Here is a 20,860-nt window from a genome sequence, read left to right on the forward strand (position 1 = left end):
TGATGGCATGGGCAGCTGTGTGCGGCCTGAGCATCTCCCTGGCCAGGGGCTGCCCAGCTGAATTACCCAATTGAGGGCTGCTCCCTGGGAGCCCTTTCCTTGCTCTCAGCTTCACACACATCCTCAGAGGTGTGTGGTTAGCTCAGCAGCTGAGCTAGTACCATGGCTGGAGGCAGCAGTATCTTCCTGGATAGGTGGTATCACCACCTCTCTTCCTTGGAGAGGTGGTGACAGCAAATCCTTCTGCATGCTGCATGGGGCCAGGCTGTGAGATGAAGGGTGGCCTCCCTCATTCTGCCTGCACGTCCACCAGGAAATCTTTTTGGACAATGTGCACTGACACGTGGCTTCAAACAAGAGGCTCCAGGATCTGGAGTGATGCTGCTGGGCTTGCCAGGGAACAAGGAGTTAATGCACACAGAGTTAGAAGATCTTGGCCTCACCATCTTTTTCACTTCCATCACAAAAAGATAGAAAACTACAGAATATGAATTCTCTTGTGAATATAGAACTGGGCATTGTCTCCAGCACACACTGGCTTCTGCAGACCAAAATCCCTAACAGCCAAGGTTAAGTGCATTACCATTCCTGGCACTTTTTTGCAATAGCCTGTATAAGTACTATGTGAAGGACAGTTTGCTCTGCCTTTCCAGTAACAGACATGACAGAGAAACAGCTTCTGTTAGCAGGCAGAGCTACAAGAGTGTGTGTGCTCCTAGGGCTGAAAATGCCACTAGCATCTTGTAGCAGACACAGAGGAGGAGGTGATGGTGAGGGATGGAGTGCAGAGTATTACATATTCAGTAGGGTGGTAGGGGCTGCTCACAAATGATGAAGAGATGTTCACAAAAGTGGAGGAGCAAGGGGATGCCTACGGGACACTTTTTGCACAGGCTTGAGACACGGAAAGAGCCAGTGCAATGGAGGGCTGTGTGGGTGAGATGAGGATAACCAGACAAGTACATGGGGCACATGGGTGGGACTGTGTATCCCTCTGGTGTTATTTTCTATGAAGAATGCTAGAAAGGTTTTACCTCATTAAGGTATTTTTACCATGGAAATAATCAGCTTCATTGCTAGTCTTGCTTCCATTTGAAACCTGCCCACACAGCCTAAGCAGCATTTTAAGACCCAGCCTGTAGTACCCCACTTCACTGATCATGTCTTCCCTAACCCAATTACAACTCACTGGCATCATACACGACATTTTCCTGTTGCATATTGAGAAGACTAAGGTTAAGGTATTTGTCTCAAGGGAACATTAAATCAGCTGTCTTGCACTTCTACTTATCAGCAGTTGTCAGGCCTTACCTAGTTGCTCCTGTGCTCAGACTAACAGTATGTGTTGCCTAGAGCAGACCCTTTAGCGAACTATGTGGTTTGGGTCTGAAGACATAAGGAGATGGGATAATCCTTGGCTTTTGCCATCATTTCAGCCTGACTACACATAATCAAAACCAGCTACCAGAAAGTCCCATCTACACATCAAGATAAATACCATCCAGGAGAAGACTTTGGTCCACTACCTCCCAGTGATGCATTTATACTAGTGGCATTGCCAATCAGTGATAGCTGTGCTATGGGTGGGACAAACTGTGTTCAGAGCTGGTCACATCACTGACTGCTTTAAAACTGGCTTCCCCCTAACTTCAGGGTCTACAGGCTGCAAGCATCATTACCTGAGGGAGAAGCATGGCACTGGCATGCAGAAGGCTAGTGCCAGGACTCACATGCCCAGCTTGTGAGTGCAGCAGTCAAAGACAAGGGCCTGGATTCATTCTCTGTGGTATACACTAGAGTCTGGGCATCTCACATGGGCTGTAGCAACTAAGTCCAGGAGTGAAGGGAGCACAGCTCTCTGAAATGGAGCAAGTGCCAGAAGAGAGCTCGGCAGCTACACACTGCCCAGGGAACCGCAGCGCAGGCACATTTTGTTTTGAATGAGTTCACGACTTGCTCAGGGATTAAATACTTCCTTGTTTAATACCCTAATCATTTGGGCTAGTTTCATGCTGGACTGTTGGAAAGTTCACTGGCTGGAGTCATCAGCCAGGCCTCGTGTAAATGGCTTCCCCAGCTCTCAGCCAAGTGAGCTGTCCTCATCTTCCTGTCCCCCAGCGGGTGGCTCTTGGCACTACCTTCTTGTGAAGGGCTTTGTTGTTCATGCGTGTTCCTGAGTTTTTACGCTCCGGGGGCTTCCTCACCACATCTTGTTTGAGCTGGAAATGTACCTGGAGAGAGAACAAAACTAACTGTGTTACACCATGTATGTGCTCTGCTGGCTCAGGGCTCTGCAGGACCTGCCTCTGCTGCTAGCCTTCAGAGGCTGACTCCTGGGCCAAGATAAGCAGTAAGGGGCCTCAAATAGTGTTACAATAGAATGGGAACTCGGTTCTTAAATCAGCTGGAAACGTTTTTTCCCCCCCATGGAAAATGTACTAACAATCAGCTACATTTCTTATGCAGAGAGATGCTCCTGTGGCAATGTTATGTCGTAGGATTCTTTGGAAGATGAGCTGTGAAAGGCAAGAGACTGAGCTATGCTCTTTCTTCATCTTTTCTCACCAGAGAGTAGAGAAATAGCACTGCTGTGAATATTTAATAGACAGGATGGTTTAGCCCTTTTTCAGTTGCATCTCGTTAGCTGAATCCTGCTTAATCGGTCTTTCAGCAACCAGTGCTTCTAGTAGATCCAAGCAAAAAATTCCAGGAAAGAAACTCCATCCATTACAGCCATGCAAGCAGGTACAGGTGGGAGAGGGAGATAAGGAGCATGCAGGACACAGCATGAGATAAACATGGAATGGGGAGGCCACACAGAAAGGTGAAACTGGATGGGGCTGTGTGGGCTTCCTGGGGGAGGAATGGGTGAACAGTGGGTAGGGAAGGGAAGGTGCTGCAAGGGCAGAAGGAAATGGGGACAAGGGGGCTGCCGTGAGGGGAGATCTGCAAAAATCAGACCATCAGAGGACAAACCAGTTTTCTACAGTAACATGATAAAAGGAAAATCTGTTTAAAAAGGAAAGCCAAAGAGCTGGGTGCATAACCTAGCAAAACAAAGGCTGAGACTGGGCTTGACAGCTCTCTATAAATACATCAGGGAATAAATACCAGGGAAGAAGAGGAACTATTTAAAGCACAACATTGGCATAAGAACAAATAGGGATAAGCTGACCATAAACAAATTTAAGATGAAAATTAGAAGGTTTCTAGTCCTGAGAAAAGGGCAGCCCTGGAAGAACTTCAGAGGCTGGGTAGGGTGGGATGAAGAGATGGAGGGTGGGAGAACCACCGCAGTGTATTTATGGCAGAGCCTGACCAGTGTACATGCAGTGAAGCAAAAGATGTGCCAGGATGCTGCAGCTGTGGGGTTCCTGTCGGCCCTTAGAGAAGGCTGCATCCATGGTGCCACCACATTCACAAGGTAACAGTAGGGAAAGGAATCACCATCTACTGTTTTAATAACCAATTTCTGGTTGTCCCGTCTCCCCTCAGAAAGGCACTTTAGGGACCACATGGTGCCAAGAGCACTTCTCCCAGAGGTGCTTGACTGTTCTTTCTTTGCACCGGGTTCCACCTGTCTTGGTTGCTCTTGGCAGAAAGGCAGATTTCAGCCTCTTGCTACCAATCTGGTAATGTGTTTTGTACCAGGCAGGATGGAGATGACAGCAGAGTACTGAAACCCACAGAGCCACACGGATAGCAAAGCCTCAGGGAACAGATACTGTCCCCACATCATCATGTCCTGAAGAACACAGAGGATAGAGAAGAGCTGAAGAGCTCCAGACAGCCAGAGGCTCTCCCCAGGGCCAAGAGGCAAAAGGACACAGGAGCTGGCACAGCAGCCCAGTGCAGGCTGTGAACCCTCAGTAATGAACTAAGAAGGCATCATTGCCTTCACCCTGTCCCTCTCTGTGAGCTGTAGAGAGCCCTGTGTCAGCCAAAGACACCCTGTAGCCACTGGAAACGCTCTTCATCCCATCTCCTTTCTCTACTGCTCACTAGACATCATTTGCTACATTTCTTTCTCTGTGGGGTGAAGACATTTTGGGATACCCTTGTGACTATGCAGCCTGACTTACCAATGAAGGTGCAGCTGGGCCCACGGTTGTTGTGATCGTCTGGGGCTGGTACCCCTCTGCAGAGGCTGTGACAGTGTAAGTGCCAGGCAGCAGCAGCCGAAAATAATCCCCCGTATTACCTGGAACACAAGATGGGAAGAGAAAGCACTTAAGATGCACAAGGAGCAGTGCAAAAGGTAGTCCAGTAGGTCTTGCCAAGTGTACTTCCCTGAGGATGTGCAGCCTTCAAAACCCAGGGAATTTTTTGCCTTACTTCGGAATCTGCTGGCTACTGCAAGGCTGGATTCACACTGGTAGACTGCAAGTGATGTCTCATTAATGCCAAGGAGTAGAGGTCAGTCTACATGTAAAAACTAAATGAAAGGGGACAATAAAGCAGCATTGGCCATGCCTGTGCAGGGAGCCTACAAATCTAAGAGCTCACCAGTCAGATGACAGCAGACCTAAGGACAATCACAGCTTCAGTCTGACATAACACAATCTCTAATACCTGTCATACATTTCTGCCTCATTTGGATTATCATCAGGGTTTTAATTGCTCATCAGCTCAGCTGCTGATTCTCCCTGCATAAGCACCTCTCAGGAGCACTTTGACAGGCTGTGTACTGGTGTGGTTAGGGACAGGGGACAGTCAACAGTAAGGCAGCAGCACATTATGGATTAATTTGACAATTTGAGTATATTCCCATCTATGGAACTGGATGGGTTTTGCAAATTTGAGTAATCGTAACAGGCAGCTTGTGTTATTTTGGCTTAGGTGGGGCTAACTGGTAGGACTGAGACACGAGTCAGGGGCTTCCAAACAGGGAAGAGCTGGGGGAGCCAGGTGGGCTCAGCCTGGCTGGGAGGAGGTGCAGGGGATCTGCTCACAGCCTGCAGCTACTTGAAGGTGCTGGGGCCAAACTCCTCTGAGTAGCGCCAGGCAACACAGAGGCCAGCAACCACAGATGGCAGCTTGGGAGCTTCAGGGTAAATCAGAGAGCACAGCTTCACTGTGAAGGTGATGCATCCCTGGCACAGGACAGCAGAAAGGCTGTGAAATCTCCATCCTTGGGGATCAGTGAGAATCAGCTGGAGGGAGCAATGTCTGATCAGAGCCAACACTGGCGAAAATCCTTCTCCAAGCAGGAGGTGGGACAGGAGACCCAGAGGGCTCTTGCAGACAGCACCTCTGTGATTCTGTCCTGTTTATAGGTATACCTTCAAACTTAAATCCAGCACATTGTGATTTTGTGATCTCTTGCGCTCTCCCCTTTCCTATGCAGGCTGGCATAGTAAGTGCCAAATATTACTGTTACTGAGTCACAGACCTACAGCCAGGAGTTTTGATGATTTCATAGTCTGACCTCTGAAGAGCTGGAGTATTGGCTATTTTCTGTAGCCAGTCTGTAATGTCTGATCCAGTTGGAGAAGGGTGTTTATGAAAAGGAGGTTAAAATAGGCCAGCAAAGGAGAAACCACTACAACTTGGATAAGCTCAAGTGGCACTTCATTCTCACTATAAATTTGTACGGCTTGAACTTTCAGTCTTTCATCTTGTTCTGCTATCGTGCCCTTTGCTATCAGCTATTTAGTCCTGTGTAGATAAATAATTGAGTAGATTATTCCTTCGGTCTTCTCTTTGGTTATATACAAATGCATTTTCTCCTCTCTCTCAGATAAAACAGGATCTTACTTTCTGAAGTCCTTTAAAATAAGGTTTACAATTCAGTTCTCACCTCTTTCTTTCCTAAGTTTTCCTAAGCCCCTGCTGGTTCAGATTGCACAGACACATTTCTCATAGCTAGTGTGCTTGGGAAGCAAACCATGCTGGCCACACATACAGCCTCGCCTGCTAACATCCTCCCACGTACCCAGGTAGCCTCCAAGAAGCTGAATCCAAAAGGGAGAGCATGCAAGGGGACCGACAACCCACCAGAGGTGATATCATGGCTGATTCCCTGAACGGAAATCACTGCTCCTGCAATGCCGTTGTTGTTCTCGTCTGACACCATCCCTTTGATGCCCTGGTGAACCTGCAGGGAGGGAGACAGACTGCTGGGTCAAGGACCCCCCTTTATTCAAGAGGGTACTTTGGTAGAGGTACATTGGAGGAAGGCATAGCTCTAGAGACAACCCTACCTTTCCCCATACCATTGGCTCTCCTGATTCTGCCTAGCAGAGCCAGTCTATGACACAACAGCCTCCATGAAGGCCACCAACAAGAGCACCCAGTGAGCTCCATGGCCACCTCCCTTCCACGCCTGGTGCCTACTGGTCTCCTACCATCAGAGCCCATGGAGGCCTGCAGGACAAGTGTGCAGGTATCTGGAGTGCCCCCTTACCTCTTCAATGAAAGCAACAAGAGCCTCCCGGTTGGCCATCCACTGCCGCTCCAGGTCCTCCTCAGGGGGGAACTTATTGCAGCTCAACTCCAGGGTGATTTCAAAGCAGTTGGTGTAGAGGTAATTGAAGTCCTGCATGCCTGGAAAAGAAAAGCCTGTGTGCCAGGGGAATGCAAAGCCACCTTCCCTCTCCACTCCCATGTCCCAGGCATCCTGGCCCCTGTCTGTCTTCAGCCAGAACTGTTAATTGTTCAGCTCTTCCTCTTCACTCCCCAGGTGCAGCCTCCTCCATTACAGCATGACTAAAGCCTTCTGCTTTCTTCATTGTGCAGTACACAGCAGGTCTCTGCAGCCCTCAGCTATTTCTGTGGCTCTTTCCCAAGCCACCTCCCATCTTCCCAAGCCATTTCCCTGTCTGAGATGCAGACACCAGAATGGTGTCTAGTGAATGGGCACAGTGCTATCATCACAGCCCCTCCCCAATCCATCCTTAGGTTCCTGGGGTTTCTCATCTACCCTTTCACGACTTCTCAGCTCAACACCTTCCTGCAGATGGTGTTCAGCTGCTCAACCCTCACCTTTGCTGAGCGAGTACCAGGATGCCCCATTCGTGATGCCATCGGCAAAGTAGTCCCCACAGTTCCAGCCACGGTGCATCCAGCCATGGGCATAGGAGTAGGTCTTGGCCAGCTAGAGAGAGAGCAGCTGTGGTCACCTCTCCAGCCCCATGCGGTTGGGGATCCTGCCTGGCTCTGGGCAAAACATCCTTCCTCCTGCACAGGCTTTGCTGGGGAGCGTCGGAGGGAAGTCAGATAGGAGACGGCGCCTGCATTTTACTGCTGTGAAACACAACACGAGGTGGCCAGGACCTCTACAAAATGTAGGCAGATGAAGGTGGAGGAGGAAGAACAGAAATCTGGAGAGCTGGAGGCTTGTTGATGGCACAGACAGCTTCTGCCCTACTCCCTAAAAGACAAGCGGGAGTGGAGGGCACTGGGCCCACGCAAGGGCACTCAGCTGGCCCCCACACAGCAAATGGCACTATCAGAGGGAGAAGATACATGAGGAAAATGAACCAGTATTAGTTCTGATGCAAATACCATATATATCAGGGGAATTTGGATTAGGAAATAGTTTGGGCAACTTCTGGTTCTAGGAACTGCTTGTTTATTGCCCTTATTAAGATTGCTACTTATTTTTAGACATGAAGGCAGGGCTAAAATTGGGCCACTGCATCTAAAGCCTGTCCTCTGTGTAAGATACAGTTTAAAAGAGACTGGTGTTCGCATTTTCTAATGCAAACCCTATATGCTTGTATTATGGTTCAGATGCTGGAGTAATCTCGTTCTGGCAGCAGGACAGCAGTTATTTCATTACATTTCTGACTTCTGAGGCTATGTGGGTAACATTAGCCTAGGCCCCAGACTGCAGCCTCTCCACATCTGGGTCCGAGCACAGCCCTGATCCCAGCAGGTCCTGGCAAGCCCCGGTACAGCCTGAGCCTCCAGTGAAGGCTGAACTCCAGCTCAGTCTTATTTTTCTTATTAACTGTTCTAACACAGACTTGCTTTTTCTAGTGCCGGTATTTCCTAATGGAAGCAGTGACGGAAGGCACTGTTTTCTGGGACATTTAACAATGGATAGAAACCACAGGCTTCAGCTAGCTTCAGCTAGCGCTAGCTAGCAGCACAGACCCATACAGTCCCTGATGTCTGCCTTTGCTCCTGGTGCTTTTCTTTGTTCTACTTATTCTTTACCATCTGCAAACCTCTGCTGGTGGGCACTCATCTCCCTTATGCTGCTCTCAGCAGACCCCCAGCCAGACCCTGCCACTGCTCTAGTTAAAAAACACCAAATATATGCCTGCTATGATGGTGCAGCAAAGCTGGGAGCAGGCTTCAGCTCTGGAAGAGTGGGGTGGCACTGGTGGTACTGGAGTTATGGGTAAACCAAGCACGGCAGGGCTCCCGAGGGTTAAGACTGACTTGTCCATGTGGTGGGACCTGGCTCATGAACTGGTGGCTGGCAGAAATGCTGTAGTCTGCACATGGTTATTTCCAACACGTTTCTTGGCTCAGCTCCTGCATGAGGCAGTGACCAGAGACTCCCACCCAGCTCTCGCATGCTGCACCCTGGCAGGGTTGCAGGAATGCTCACACACACCAGGGCCAAGCTCACCTTCTGAAACAACTTGTCATCAGGGGTAGGAGTGTTGACCGTGCGCCGGTGGCTCCTGAACCGCTGGTCCTGAGACTTGTCATAGGGGTAATTTGCCACCACTGCTCCACCGTGCAGATTGGCAGAAAGCACAAAGTTGTAGCTGCTGATCCACTGGATCACAGCCAGAGTCTCTGGCTCCACCTGTGAGGAGAAGAGGAACGGGAACAGGCAGAAGAGCTCAGCTACCTCTGGGCCAGCTGCTGCTCCATGCTGGGCTGTGGTGTGATTGGTCACATCGGACCCTGACCTGCAATGTGCCTGCTTCAGCCCTGGCAGTTTCCTGCATTCTGTGATGTACAGAGCAAGCTCCTCCTGTGCATACCTTGTTACACCTCTCAGCGCAGTACCAAAACCTGAGGCACAGGCATTAGCCAGCATGTGCCACTTCTGCTGCCCTTTGCATTTCAGCCTTCTCCCCAAGCTGGCCATGGTGCCAGCCTCTGCAGGAAGAGGTGTGAGCTGGGATAGGGGACAGGATTACATAATTGCTCTGCATGCAGAAGGCATGTAGGAGACAAGCACTGTGCAAGCCAAAGGACAGTGTATTTGCTTGCATGCTGAGCCCCTCTAAGAGGATGCTGTGACCCTCACAACATCTCAGACCAGTACCTGGCTTTTCCAGTTGTCGGGCAGTGGGATGTGGTGATTTGGCCCACTGATTTCCCCAGTGTAGTACATGAATGTGTTGAGGTCAGGGAAGTTGCGATTCAAGTCCACTCCGTTGGCGTTGTTCCTCCCTGTCAAGTATCCGTTGCTGTCTGGGCCCTGTGGAGCAGAGGTGCATCATGGGTGTGAGTACAGGGTAGGTGTCAGGGCAGTGGGGACCGGCCATCGTAATGCCTTGAGTCGTAACATGCATGCTGGGGAGGGACTCTTCATTAGGGACTGTCGTGACAGGACAAGGGATAATGGGTTCAAACTTAAGCAGGGGAAGTTTAGATTGGATAAAAGGAAGAAATTCTTTCCTGTTACAGTGGTGAGGCACTGGAATGGGTTGCCCAGGGAGGCTGTGAATGCCCCATCCCTGGCAGTGTTCAAGGCCAGGTTGGACGAAGCCTTGGGTGGCATGGTTTAGTGTGAGGTGTCCCTGCCCATGGCAGGGGGTTGGAACTAGATGATCTTAAGGTCCTTTCCGACCCTAACTATTCTATGATTCTATGTTATTGCTGGTACGGGAATAAAGAGTACTGGTACTCTTTACTGACAGGGAAAGTCAGTAACTATCTTAATTTTCTGGGGTGACAGAGCAAGGCACAAGCCAAATAAATGATTTCAAATTGCTTCAACTGAAGGAGCCATGAATAAAATACCTCCATGAGGTCTAGCAGTGCAAAAGCATGGATGAGCCTTCGGAGGGAGGACTGGAGGGCTTCTCCTCTGTCCCATCCCTGTCTTTTCGTGCTCATGACAGTGGCATTCAGCTGCCACTTCCCCAGCCTGGGGCAGGAGATTCACAGTGACCCTCCTGTGACAAAGAACTCCTAGGGAGAGTAAGTCAGGTGTAGGAAGCCTCCTCAATCACCTGCCAGGGCTACCTGTGGCAGGACACAGAGCCCTTGCCATGAGCAGTGAGAAGCAGTAACACTGACTGGGTGGGACATATTTGGCAGGGTGTGGAGAGCAAGGATGCCCCCTCCCCATAGCCCCAGTGAAGGAAGGGGATCCCACAGGGATTCGAAGGGCTTTCTGCCCCTACCCGGCTGGAGGACGTGATCGCTGCCTGGTACCTGCTTGGCAGCCACTTCGTACCCGTCGGGGTTCATGGAGGGCATGATGTGGATGCGTGTGTCGTGGATGAGGTGGGTGATCCTCTCGTTGCCCCGGCGGTACTCCTCGCACAGGAACTCGGAGAGCTGCAGCAGCAGCTCACGGCCCAGCACCTCATTCCCATGCATGTTCCCAACATACTTGAACTCCGGCTCCACTGGAGAGAGCAAGAGAGTGACACCATCAGCCAGGACTGGGATGGGGCGAGGAGTCAATTCCTACTGCAAGGAGCACACACAAGCCCAAGGGACCCCCAATAAATGTTGTGAAGTTGCCCTTTCCCTTGGAAAATGCAAACTTCAGTGAGGGAGAGCGGTACAGTGCCCGTATGGGCTCCTCTCCATTTTGCCACAGCCCAGACTTTCCATTGGGTTCCTGCTTGCCTTTGGAGAGCACAAGAGGATGTACTTGCAGCTGGTCTGGTCACAGGCTGCGAAGAGGCAGCACACAGGCACCAGGGAGCACCGGCAGTATTGCTGCTGCTCTGGGGTGCCAGGACCTCCCAGCTCTACAGTGGGTGGCAGGGGAGGGGACATTTCTTCCACCTCCGCCCTTCACAATTTGCTCTCAGTGCCCCTCACCTACATGGCACATTCCCTGCTCTGTGTGCTTTAAGGAGCTTTTCATTACCCTGCAGGATAAAATCAATCTCTGGCTCGGGGTAAGCCATGCTCTTTCACTAGAACTTGCCTCTATCTGTGGCCGCCAGCCCTGACTCCTGTGCTGGTGGGAGGCAGCAGTGGTTTCCTCTCCCCATCCCCTCTACCTACCTCAAAGGAAAAGGCTTAGGGGCTTCCTCACCCTCAAGGGACAGGAACAAGAGCCTGAAGAAACCCTCAGCAGCTGGGTTGAATCAAACTGTCCCTCAGGCAGCTCCAGTATGAACAGAAAGATCTCTTGCCACTGTCTTTTCTAAAATGAGGTCTCAAAATACAGACTTGGAGACCACAGGGAGGCAGTGCCTGGAGCAGGACTCACTGCTCTGCTGAAAGAGAGGCAGCACACATGACAGATGGGTTATGCTTTCCCAAGGGGTCTTTTAAAGCAGTTACTTGTAGGAAAAGAAAATTTCCCATTGCAGGCTGGAGTCACCACTGGTAGGATGAAAGAGACATAGGGAATTCAGTTAGAAAGGGAGCCTGATTTTCAAAGGGTCAGGGAAAAATAGGGTGTTGTTATAAATGTTGGCTTGCCAGATCTTGAAACTCCCATTGTACTGTGAGATTTCTGGCCACCAGCAGTGATCAGACTCACAGTGACAGTGTGCAGCCTTGCTGCTACATACAGTGTCCGTCAGGATCCATGGGGCAAAAGGCACCACAGTCCCATGTTGGGCATCTGCTGCTTCCAAAATGCACCTTTGCTGTGTGTGGAGGAGACACTGTATCCAGACATGTTGAAGATGGATTCTAAAACAAATTAGAATTTTGGCAAGAGATTTTGCTTTTCCATATCTTTTGATCTCTCTGCTTCAGCGCAGGACACCACAGGTGGGCAGCATGTTTTGACCTGGTTAAATTTCAGGGACATGAGACTGATTTAATTGGATAATCTAGTTACAAAAGCTATAAAAACGTCCTGGGGAATATGTGCAGCTTTTATAGAAAAAAACTAAGTTCTCAGCAGGGATTCTCCTTCTCTGCTTTGTTCGAGTCTGCAGCAGGACTTGTCAGCCTTTTTCAATATGCAGACACCTAAACATTATCCATGTGGACACACAAGCCCTAATTACCACACGTGAACCCAGTGATTCTAGCTTGCTTTTTGGAGTTACTCTCTGTGGCCTTCAAGGGAACCCCCAGTTTCCTAAAGTCTTTGTGCTACAAGCTGAAAGTGCCAGTCTGAGCATGGCCCAGGCTCTGAGGAAGGCCACAGGTCCATGCTGCCCACCTGGGGCAGGTGAGACCTCGGTCACCTCCTGCTGCCCTTCCAGCTGCTCTGCTGTGTTTCTGCAAGTCTAAAATCCACTATTGCACTGCCAGTCTCCTTTGCTCACTCCTTGCTTTGAATCAGCCCCTGATGCACCGTGGAGGTGCCCAAGGTGACCTCAGCACCATGCAGGTTTCCCTGTATAGAACAGGGCTGCTGCAGAGGTGGTCAGGGTGTGAAGCCTCCCGTCCCATCTCCTGGCATCCCTGAAGGTGATACTCTTAGCTGCAGGAGGGGAGCAGGGTGCCCCCGGCACAGCATGTCTTTGGGCAAGCTGCTGCTAAGCATGCAGTGTTGGGGGGCTTGGGGTGGTGCTTCACTGAGGGGGGCAGAGATACAGGTCCTGCTCACCCTTGCAGTGCTGCTGGCAGTTTTCCACGTGACATGGCTGCCTGGACTTGTCAGCCCCTGCTTTAAACTACACCAGCCAGGATCTGAAAAAGCAAAGGATCCTGCAGAAAATAGGCAGAGCCCTGTCTGCATCTGAGGCCCAGGGGCACAAGGTGGGGAAGCGCAGGAGTCCTGTGTGCACAGCCCCATCCCAGAGAGACGGCTGGTCCCCTCAGGCTCCCCAGAGGCACCTGGCTGCCAGCAAGGTCTGGCTCAGCCGTGTCTCCGTGCTGCACAGGCAGCAGCCCAAGGGGCTATTGCTGCCAAGGCTCTGCAGGGCCACGTGGCAGCAGATCCCCGAGAGTGGCCTGTCACAGGGGCTGCACAGCCTGCAGGGCTGGTGCGGCTGCAGGAGCCCAGAACCCACTCTGCTGTGGTCCCTCACTCGATGCCCCCCGCTTCGGGGTCTGAAGGAGGAAAGGCGGCACTTTTCCCTCCTGCCACTATCCAGCAGTGAAGGGTGAAAGGTGGGTGCTTCCTCTCCCTGCCTGCACAGCCCTGTTTTGGGAGGGAGAGGATGGCAGGGCATGTGGGGTGCTGGGATGGACTTGCCTGGGTTCTCATGTTAACTTGCATTGAAAAAACAGAGCTCCGTTCAAAGTACGCGCCTGCACCATGCTGCAGCTCATGAAAGCATGGTGCATGCATGTGGGTTTTTCATGGGCGTCCTTGGACTGGCTGGGGGTCCCTGCCAGAGCTGGCACCGCCTGACATTGCCTAGAGTATGGGCTCGAAATAGTGCTGCATGGCAGGGAGCATGGTGATGAAGCCTGGCCTCTCCAAACCACCATCCCCAACCCCCCCATACTTACGGGGCTCGTGGATGCCTGGGTAGTCACTGAACTCCAGCACATAGAGGTGTCGGCCCTCGACGCTGCGGCCAATGCTGTAGATGCGGGTGATGTAGGGGCACTGGCTCTGCACACGGAATAGGGCCTGCACCATCTCCTCATAGCGATGGTGGAGGAAGCTGAGGGCGGCCGCCCCCTCGAGCAGGAGCAGCGCTCCCACGAGGGACCGCAGCCACCGAGCCATCCTCCCACGGCGCTGCGCGCCCGCACCAGCTCCGGGCCCTCGACTCCTTCCCAGCCGGCAGCTTAAAGTGCAAACTCCAACCAGCTCTTTCCAGTTCCCGAGTGCCAGCCCCCTGCACCTGCGGGCGGGGGGCGGCGGGAGCGGGGCTCGCCGGGGCCTCGCGGCACAGGAATGCTACCCCCGCCCGCCCGCCGCCGAGCCCGCTCTCCGCCGTCGGAAGAGGTTCCCCCCCTGCTCCAGCTCACTTATTAACCGGACAGTAAACAGGCCCCCGCAGCCACTGGCTGTCACTGCAGAAGAAGCGCAGGGCTGGAAAACTGGCTGCGGAGGGCGCTGGGGCTGCCAAGAGCAGGACAAGCGGCGGGGCGGGGGAGTGCGGAGGGGGGCGGCGGGTGGGGAATGCCTGTCGCAGAGCCCTTCCGTTGGACCCGAGCCGAGCGGGGTGAGGATGGCGGCGGGGGGGCCGCGGTGCCCGCACGGCTCCCGCAGCCCTGCCCGGCTCTGGCAGGTCCCGCCGCTCCTCCGCGGGTCCCGGACTCCCCAGCTCGGAGCCGCGCCTGCTCATCTGCCCCATCCCGGGGAACCAGAGGGAGGCATCACAGCCGGCTCCTCTGCCCAGGCAGTCCCGCTGCTCCGGGGTAAACGGAGGCAGGGGCAGCATCGCCCTCCCCACAGCTGCCTACCCAAGCAGCCGAGCCAGTATGTTCAGGGGGAGGACAGGGCAACGTAGTGTTTTGAGGCAGAAGTCTGCTGCGCAGGTTACAGCACGGAGAGCTCTGCTCGGAGGTCTGGTCTCACCCTGCTGTGTGCTGTGATACTGAGCTCCAACAGGGACTGGACAACTATCAGCAGAAGAGAGCTCAACAGCTTAAGGGCAGATGAAAATGCTCTATTGTCTGTTAAGAAACTGCAGGCTGTTTCTGGATTTGGGGGAAGCTTGTTCTTCTCCATCACCTCGAGGTCCCTGTGCTCCTCTCAGGGGCAGCCTTGCTCTGCAGCCTTACCCCGTGGGGCTACAACTCCAGCAGCTTAGTGGCTCTGGAAAACATCTGTATAAGGACATCCCTGACATAGAACCCAAACATGGGCACAAGCAGCCAAAAGATTTACTGCCATGGCTGGACATGTGAGGAGAGAGGCTCCCTTTGCTAACATGAGTGTGCCATGCTGCTCTGCCCGGGTCACACTAGAAAGGAGCTCCTCCTGCCATCAGCAATGGGATTCTCAGGATACTCAGTGCCATGCTAAACATCCGCCTTCCCTGCAACCTTGACATGGATCCACACTGCATTGCTCTAATGACAAGGATTGCTGTAGCTGCCTCTTCCCCCAACAAAGCATTCTCTACAAGTGCTGCCCAGCACTGCTGCTTTCCTACCTGTCCTCCACATCTGCTTGGGCCACCGACCGCCTTTCTGCCTCAATTTCCCAGGAAGAGCACCAGTAGAACTAGGGAGCCCTGTTCATAGGATCTAACACAAGCAGTGCAGGCTGGTGGGCAAAGCATGTGGCTTGCCTCCTCCTGCCTTGACTTACTTAGACTTTCCGGCTTCCAACTTTATTCTGTCACAGTCCACCATAATGCTCCTTTCTCTCCTTGTCGCTGTGCCTGCTTGGTCTTCTGCCTCATCTGCACAGTACCCTCCTCTCAATTATTTCTTCCCACGCCCCCCCACCAAAAAAAAAAGAGAAAAAAAGTCCTGTTTTTGAACAAATGTCTCTTGAAGACATGAGAGAAAAAAAAATACTATACATAAAGACAGCAGTGGCCATATTAATACCTTCTCCCAGTTAATCATCCCACCACATCCCTGCATATCAGTCAGTCTCACACCTTCAGGAGCAGGAATGGCATTGCACCATCTTTAATTGGGTGACAAGAAGCGGTGCTGAGGTGCCAGCTTCTGCTAGCACTTTAGGAAACCAAGGAAATGTAGCTGAGGCTTTGGCGGGGCATGGTGACCATGGGTATGGTAGGACAGCTCTTATCTCTGCAGCAAGATGTATCTGGTGGTATTCTGTAGAGCTGGCAGCTCATGCAGCAGTGGGAAGTGCCCTTGCCTCTTTCACATCACTGCTCTCAGGGCTGCTGTGTTCCTGTGGAGCTGCTCTCTCCCCAGCTTTCAGCGACCAAGGCAATGCAGAAGAGGTGGGCAGGGTTCCAGCGCTAGCCAGTGTTACTTGGCAGCCAGCGGGTGCTAGGCAGGGCTGTAGTAAAACAGCACAAACACCCATGTTTGGTCTATTTTTCCCCTCCCCATACTCTTCCCAGGCTGTTTTGAGTATCCTGGTACAGCAGTGGCAGAGCTGGAACTGCAGTGCTGCCAAGGGACACATGAGAAAGGCTCTCACTTTCCTATGGAGACAAGCAAAACTGATGTGAGAAACAACAGAAAAAAGAAATGCCAGACCATTAGATCCAAAAAAGGAGCCATGAGCAAAATCTGGGGTGGGTGTAGAACGAATCTCACGCACTACTAGTGTAGGGATTGAGGCAGCCTGTTATCGGGCAGCAGGTTTAAATCAAACACAAGGAAATAATTTTGCACACACTGAAATTACCTCATCAAAGCTGAAAGTTATATGAGTGCAAAAGAGCATAGGATGAATTCATAGAGAATGGGGCAGCTTCAGCTATTAGTTATGCAGATCCAGAAGCAATTGCTCATAAATTTCCTATGCCCCTGATGGCTAGAAGGATTATGTTCCTTCTCTAACTCTCCATCTGAATCCTCACGCACCACTCAGCTGGAGACCAGTGCCAATGCACTGCATGTCTGATCTGACCTAACACAATTCTTACTACATTCTAGGAAAACAACATGGTAATGAAGTTTTAAGCCAATGGTAAATTTGGACATGTTAAAAAGCACTGATGAAAGCAGAAACAAACGATATAAGACATTAGCTCTTAGAAACAGTGCAAGAAATAAACAAAGACTTAATTTGGAAAATGCAGCTAATACATCTGGGATGGATCATCCGCTTCCCACTCCCAGATGTTCAAAGATGGAGAGACCTTGAGGCGGTGGGAGAAAGAGGGCGAGCAGGAACGTGCTGTGCCACAGTGGCACGAGTGAGAAGAATGTGAATGCGATCCCTGTCCCATCCTTCGTTGCGCAGCTGAGCGTTGCAGGCAGCAAGGAGCCGATCCCTCCAGAGCTGCCCATGGAAAGACTCCACCTGGTGCGTTTGCTTTAATTCTGGCTGTACTGTTACAAGAGGAAGATTGGAAACTGAGGAAAGTTGAAGCTAAGAGCCGTAAGAGCTAAGAGCAAACTGGGGGGAGTGCGCACTGAAATGAAAATGAACCATGACAAGCATGTTTGCCTTGGCAGAGATACAGCTCTGGCTACACACAGAGGCAGGCAGGCACATGGCCCTGTGAACCAGGGGCACAGCCCCCCCCATCCTTCACTTGGTTTTGGGGGTTTTAGTGCCAGTGTGATTCTGGTGGTGCTGCCTGAGGGAGAGAGAAGGAAAACGAGGACAGAGGACTGTAGCCATCGAGTGTGTGACAGGGGACGACAGGCTGCTCTGGGGAGGTCAGAGTAAAGCTAAAGCAAGAAAAGATAGGGTTTGGGCACTAGCAGGCTTCTGGTGAACAAGTCCACCTGTGTGAAGTGCCCAGAGCTTGGGGTGGACCAGAGTGCCTTTCTCTGCCAGGAGAGCATGCTGCCAATCCACCAGGAACTTCAGATCTGACCCAGGAGAACAGCAAGGAACTGGCAAGAGAGGAAATCCCATCTCAGGACTTTTCCATGTTTAGTGCCAGAGGCTCCATTCCCAATACTGGAGAGTTCCCGTCTTCTGGAAAACAGCACAAAACTTTTCTGGCATCAGTTCAGAAGTCTTTATTATGATAAGGATACAGAGACTTGTGCGTGCACCGAAACAAAGATCCATTTTATCAGGACTGAACCACAAAAAGCAAGTGCATGGGCTGGGTAGCAGGGACTGTTGTCCTCCTTGTGTCTCCCCCAGCCCCTCCTGCGAAGGCTGTTGAGCCCCATGGTACAGCCGGCAGCTCTGCAGAGCCTGCATATCCCCCCTGGCACAGAGCATGGGAAGAACTGGGATGGAGAAGGAGGGAGCACACATCCAGCTGAGAGCTGTTCTTGGAGAAGCTGGGGAGCCCTGGCCAGCACCAACACTGCAAATCAACCTCTAACCACAGAGGTGATGACCTTGCTTCCGAGAGCTTTCTTGCAAGTGGAGGCTCCACTGTGCTTTGCTGTAGGGCCAGAGAAATCAGCTGTAGCCTGTGCAGAGGAGAGCTCACTGTGTTGAGGAGAGCAAAGGGCACTCGGACCCTGAAGTGGGGACTGGTTGTTTTCTGCAAGAGCTGTTCATGCTGCCGGCACCCATCCTCTTGTGAGAAGTACTGATAGTTTTGCCTCACACCTGACACTTGGGTGACTGTGCGAGAGCTTGTGGAAGTCATCAGTCCCAGAAAGACAGGAGCTGCTCCTGCACCCTGCAAAAAGCTGTCTAATCCTCCTGCAAGAAACCTTCCCAAAAATGGACCACTCAGTGTTTTAACCCAAAGTAGAGACACTCATCCCACCGCACTGCAGCACATCTCAGGGCTTCCTGTGGCAAAACAGGAGACACCAACGTCTGGAATCTCAGCAGCCCAGCAGAGTGGATAGTGAAAAAATACTTGCAAGACAAGAACATGTGGTGTTAAAAGATGCTTTAACCCAGAAGAGCAAAACTGTACAGGAGCCAGTGGCTGCAAATTAAAGCCAGAAGCTACCAAATCAGAAATAAGGCACAGATAATTATCAGTGAGGCAGATCAACTGCATTAACAAGTGATACCATATTACTGGCATATTTGGAAATTCCCCCCACTATCATTAGTGACCTTCACATATGCTTTGGGTAGCTCTGCAACAGATATTTCAGCTGCATACAGCTGGGTCAGATGCAGCACAGAAGCAAAGAAATTAATGTTTATTAAACTTGAACTCTTTGACCAAGAAATCTGAATAGCCTCCATGGACAAAGTCCATCAATAGCAGGAGAAGTGGGGAGAAAAATCATACGCTTTTCTCGGAAGGTTCAAGAACAGCCATTGATATGCAAGGGTATATCAATACCTGGGTATTCAGGGTATATCATCCCTGATAGGATGTCTTCAGTCAACCAATTCCTGGAGCCTCAGCCTGCTCAAGTGGTTTTTAAATAGTGTGTCTGGTGCCACCTTAGGAATTCTAGCTCTGGAGAGACTGGCTCATAAATGTGATATGAAAGTCATAAGCATTAAAAACAATGCAACATTTCATATTGTTTATCTTAGTTTGGGGCCTGAGGTTGCACTCAAGTCATGCTTACAGCTTAAAAAAACAGACTCAAACCAAAAGGTAAGAAGAAAGACAGGAGGGAGTAAGCAAAGATACCAGCTGATCACCTGACCCCAGAGTCAAGAGCTAGCAATATTAATACTGTGGAACTTGCCATAAAGATAGAGAACATTGCTAAAACTCTCCTTCCAGGTTCTGTATTTGACCTTTTCCTTTGGCATAAACCCTCAGCAGGGACCAGGAGAGCAGACTGGCACAGGTGTTGCCTACACACCAGCTTCCACATAGAGTTTCTTCATCAGTTTCCAACTTGTCCCAATGAAACTGCTAGTTCCAGCATCACGGACACAATAAAGCAGCTGCCAGATCCCTGAGGAAGTCTCAGGAGAGGAATTGCCATTCTTCAGGTTTCCACACTGATGCACCAGCTCATGTGGGGAGCTTCTCCAGGTCACCTTCAGTCTACTGTGAAGACTCCATAGACAAGGGAAGTGTGTGTGTGTATCCTGAGTTCCTGAGTACATCCATATGCAGGATGGGGTGTGTTGCAAGTGTGGCTGACGGGGGAGCTGAAGCAGCTTTAATCACACGTTACTCCTGCATGCTTTCCAGCCATGACCAAAACCTACTGTTAACCTCTCCTCTACCTATCTTTGCTGAAAACAACAGAAGGAAAATTCCATCTCTAGATGAATTAAAACATCTCAATGCATTTGCAGATAAAGCAATAACTGGTCACTGGACAAACAATATGGGAAAGTGTCATTCACAGGTTGATCTTGCTTGATTAATACATGTTTCAATGCAGTCATGTGGAAGGCAAAGAGGCTCATGTTGAGACAGTGATGTATGGTGTGAGACAGTAGCCGTTCTGGAATGCAATGACTGGAAAAATAAAGCCAAGTTACAATACCCCAACTGGAAAATCAGCCCCAAAACTTTCTCTTAACTGAGCAGATCTGGCCCGGAGATATAGAAATGGGGAACATAGAGCATAGATCAAACCCAGAGGGTGTTACTTTTATATACACTATTAGTGACTCTACTACCACTCACTTTTGAAAACTTTGGTGTCCATGTTTCAGAAAGATGTAAAAATTTTCAAAGAAGTGGTGTCAAGAGCTACAAGTGGGGTCAGCACAGAGCACTTTACAGACTGAAGGTCAGTCTGCTTAGAATGACAGAATGATGACTTGCAAGCACCAACAAGGAAAAAGGGATTTTGGTAGCAGAGACTTACTCAGTCTTTCTGAAATGGGCAGGACAAGGTCTGTCAGAAGCTGAAGCCAGCTAATTCAGAGGAAAAATAAGACACAGATTTAAAAAAAAAAAAAATTAACTGCCCATAGATCTTACACATCACAGGGTATATTTTTCCCTTACCTTTAGGTCCTTCCACATGTTATGACTCCTACTTCCAGGCATGAAGTAGAAATAACTTGGGGGACACTTTGAAGCCTGCACCATACAGAGGGACAGGGTGGGAGGGCATGAAAACCCCAAGCTCAGTGTCTGTGCTTGCCTAAAGGATGCAGCTTTACTGGGGTTGCACATCCTGATCCCTCTGTGCCTTCTACACCTTTGCTCAGGGAAACGAGCAAAGGTGTGTGTTTGCCATGTCTTTCTCTCACAGTATCAGTTTTCTTTTGGCCTCCAGCACTTGCAAGTCATTAGGATAAGAGATTTCCAAAATTTCATGGGAGGAAGACAGGCACCAGTGGTTTCCAAGTGTTCTTATGAAAATGGATTTCTGACCTACCTCTTTCCTGGGGAGGGGGCACCAAGGAATGGAAAGTGAAAGAAAG

General features: G+C 50.8%; 1 protein-coding gene across 2 annotated transcripts; it reads right to left on the reverse strand.

The window, feature by feature from the left end:
• Positions 1-1,964: 1,964 nt before the first annotated feature.
• Positions 1,965-14,100, reverse strand: CPN1 (carboxypeptidase N subunit 1). 2 transcript variants are annotated; one of them, XM_057402257.1, is made up of 10 exons: positions 13,525-14,100; positions 10,354-10,550; positions 9,236-9,391; positions 8,585-8,767; positions 6,985-7,096; positions 6,407-6,546; positions 5,998-6,097; positions 4,083-4,201; positions 3,578-3,745; positions 2,110-2,231 (listed from the first exon to the last, which is right to left on the reverse strand). In XM_057402257.1, the coding sequence occupies exons 1-9, from the start codon at positions 13,745-13,747 to the stop codon at positions 3,611-3,613; spliced, it is 1,365 nt and encodes a 454-aa protein (XP_057258240.1). In that variant the 5' UTR covers positions 13,748-14,100; the 3' UTR covers positions 2,110-2,231; positions 3,578-3,610. The 2 variants fall into 2 exon arrangements, with proteins under 2 accessions (XP_057258241.1, XP_057258240.1); XM_057402258.1 differs by lacking the exon at positions 3,578-3,745 and having other exon boundaries at positions 1,965-2,231; positions 13,525-14,063.
• Between the last annotated feature and the right edge of the window lie 6,760 nt (positions 14,101-20,860).

Source organism: Pezoporus wallicus, unplaced genomic scaffold (assembly GCF_028554395.1).
Source record: "Pezoporus wallicus isolate ANWC-B61680 ecotype Strahan unplaced genomic scaffold, APGP_CSIRO_Pwel_v1 contig_6787, whole genome shotgun sequence".
NCBI lineage: Eukaryota > Metazoa > Chordata > Aves > Psittaciformes > Psittacidae > Pezoporus > Pezoporus wallicus.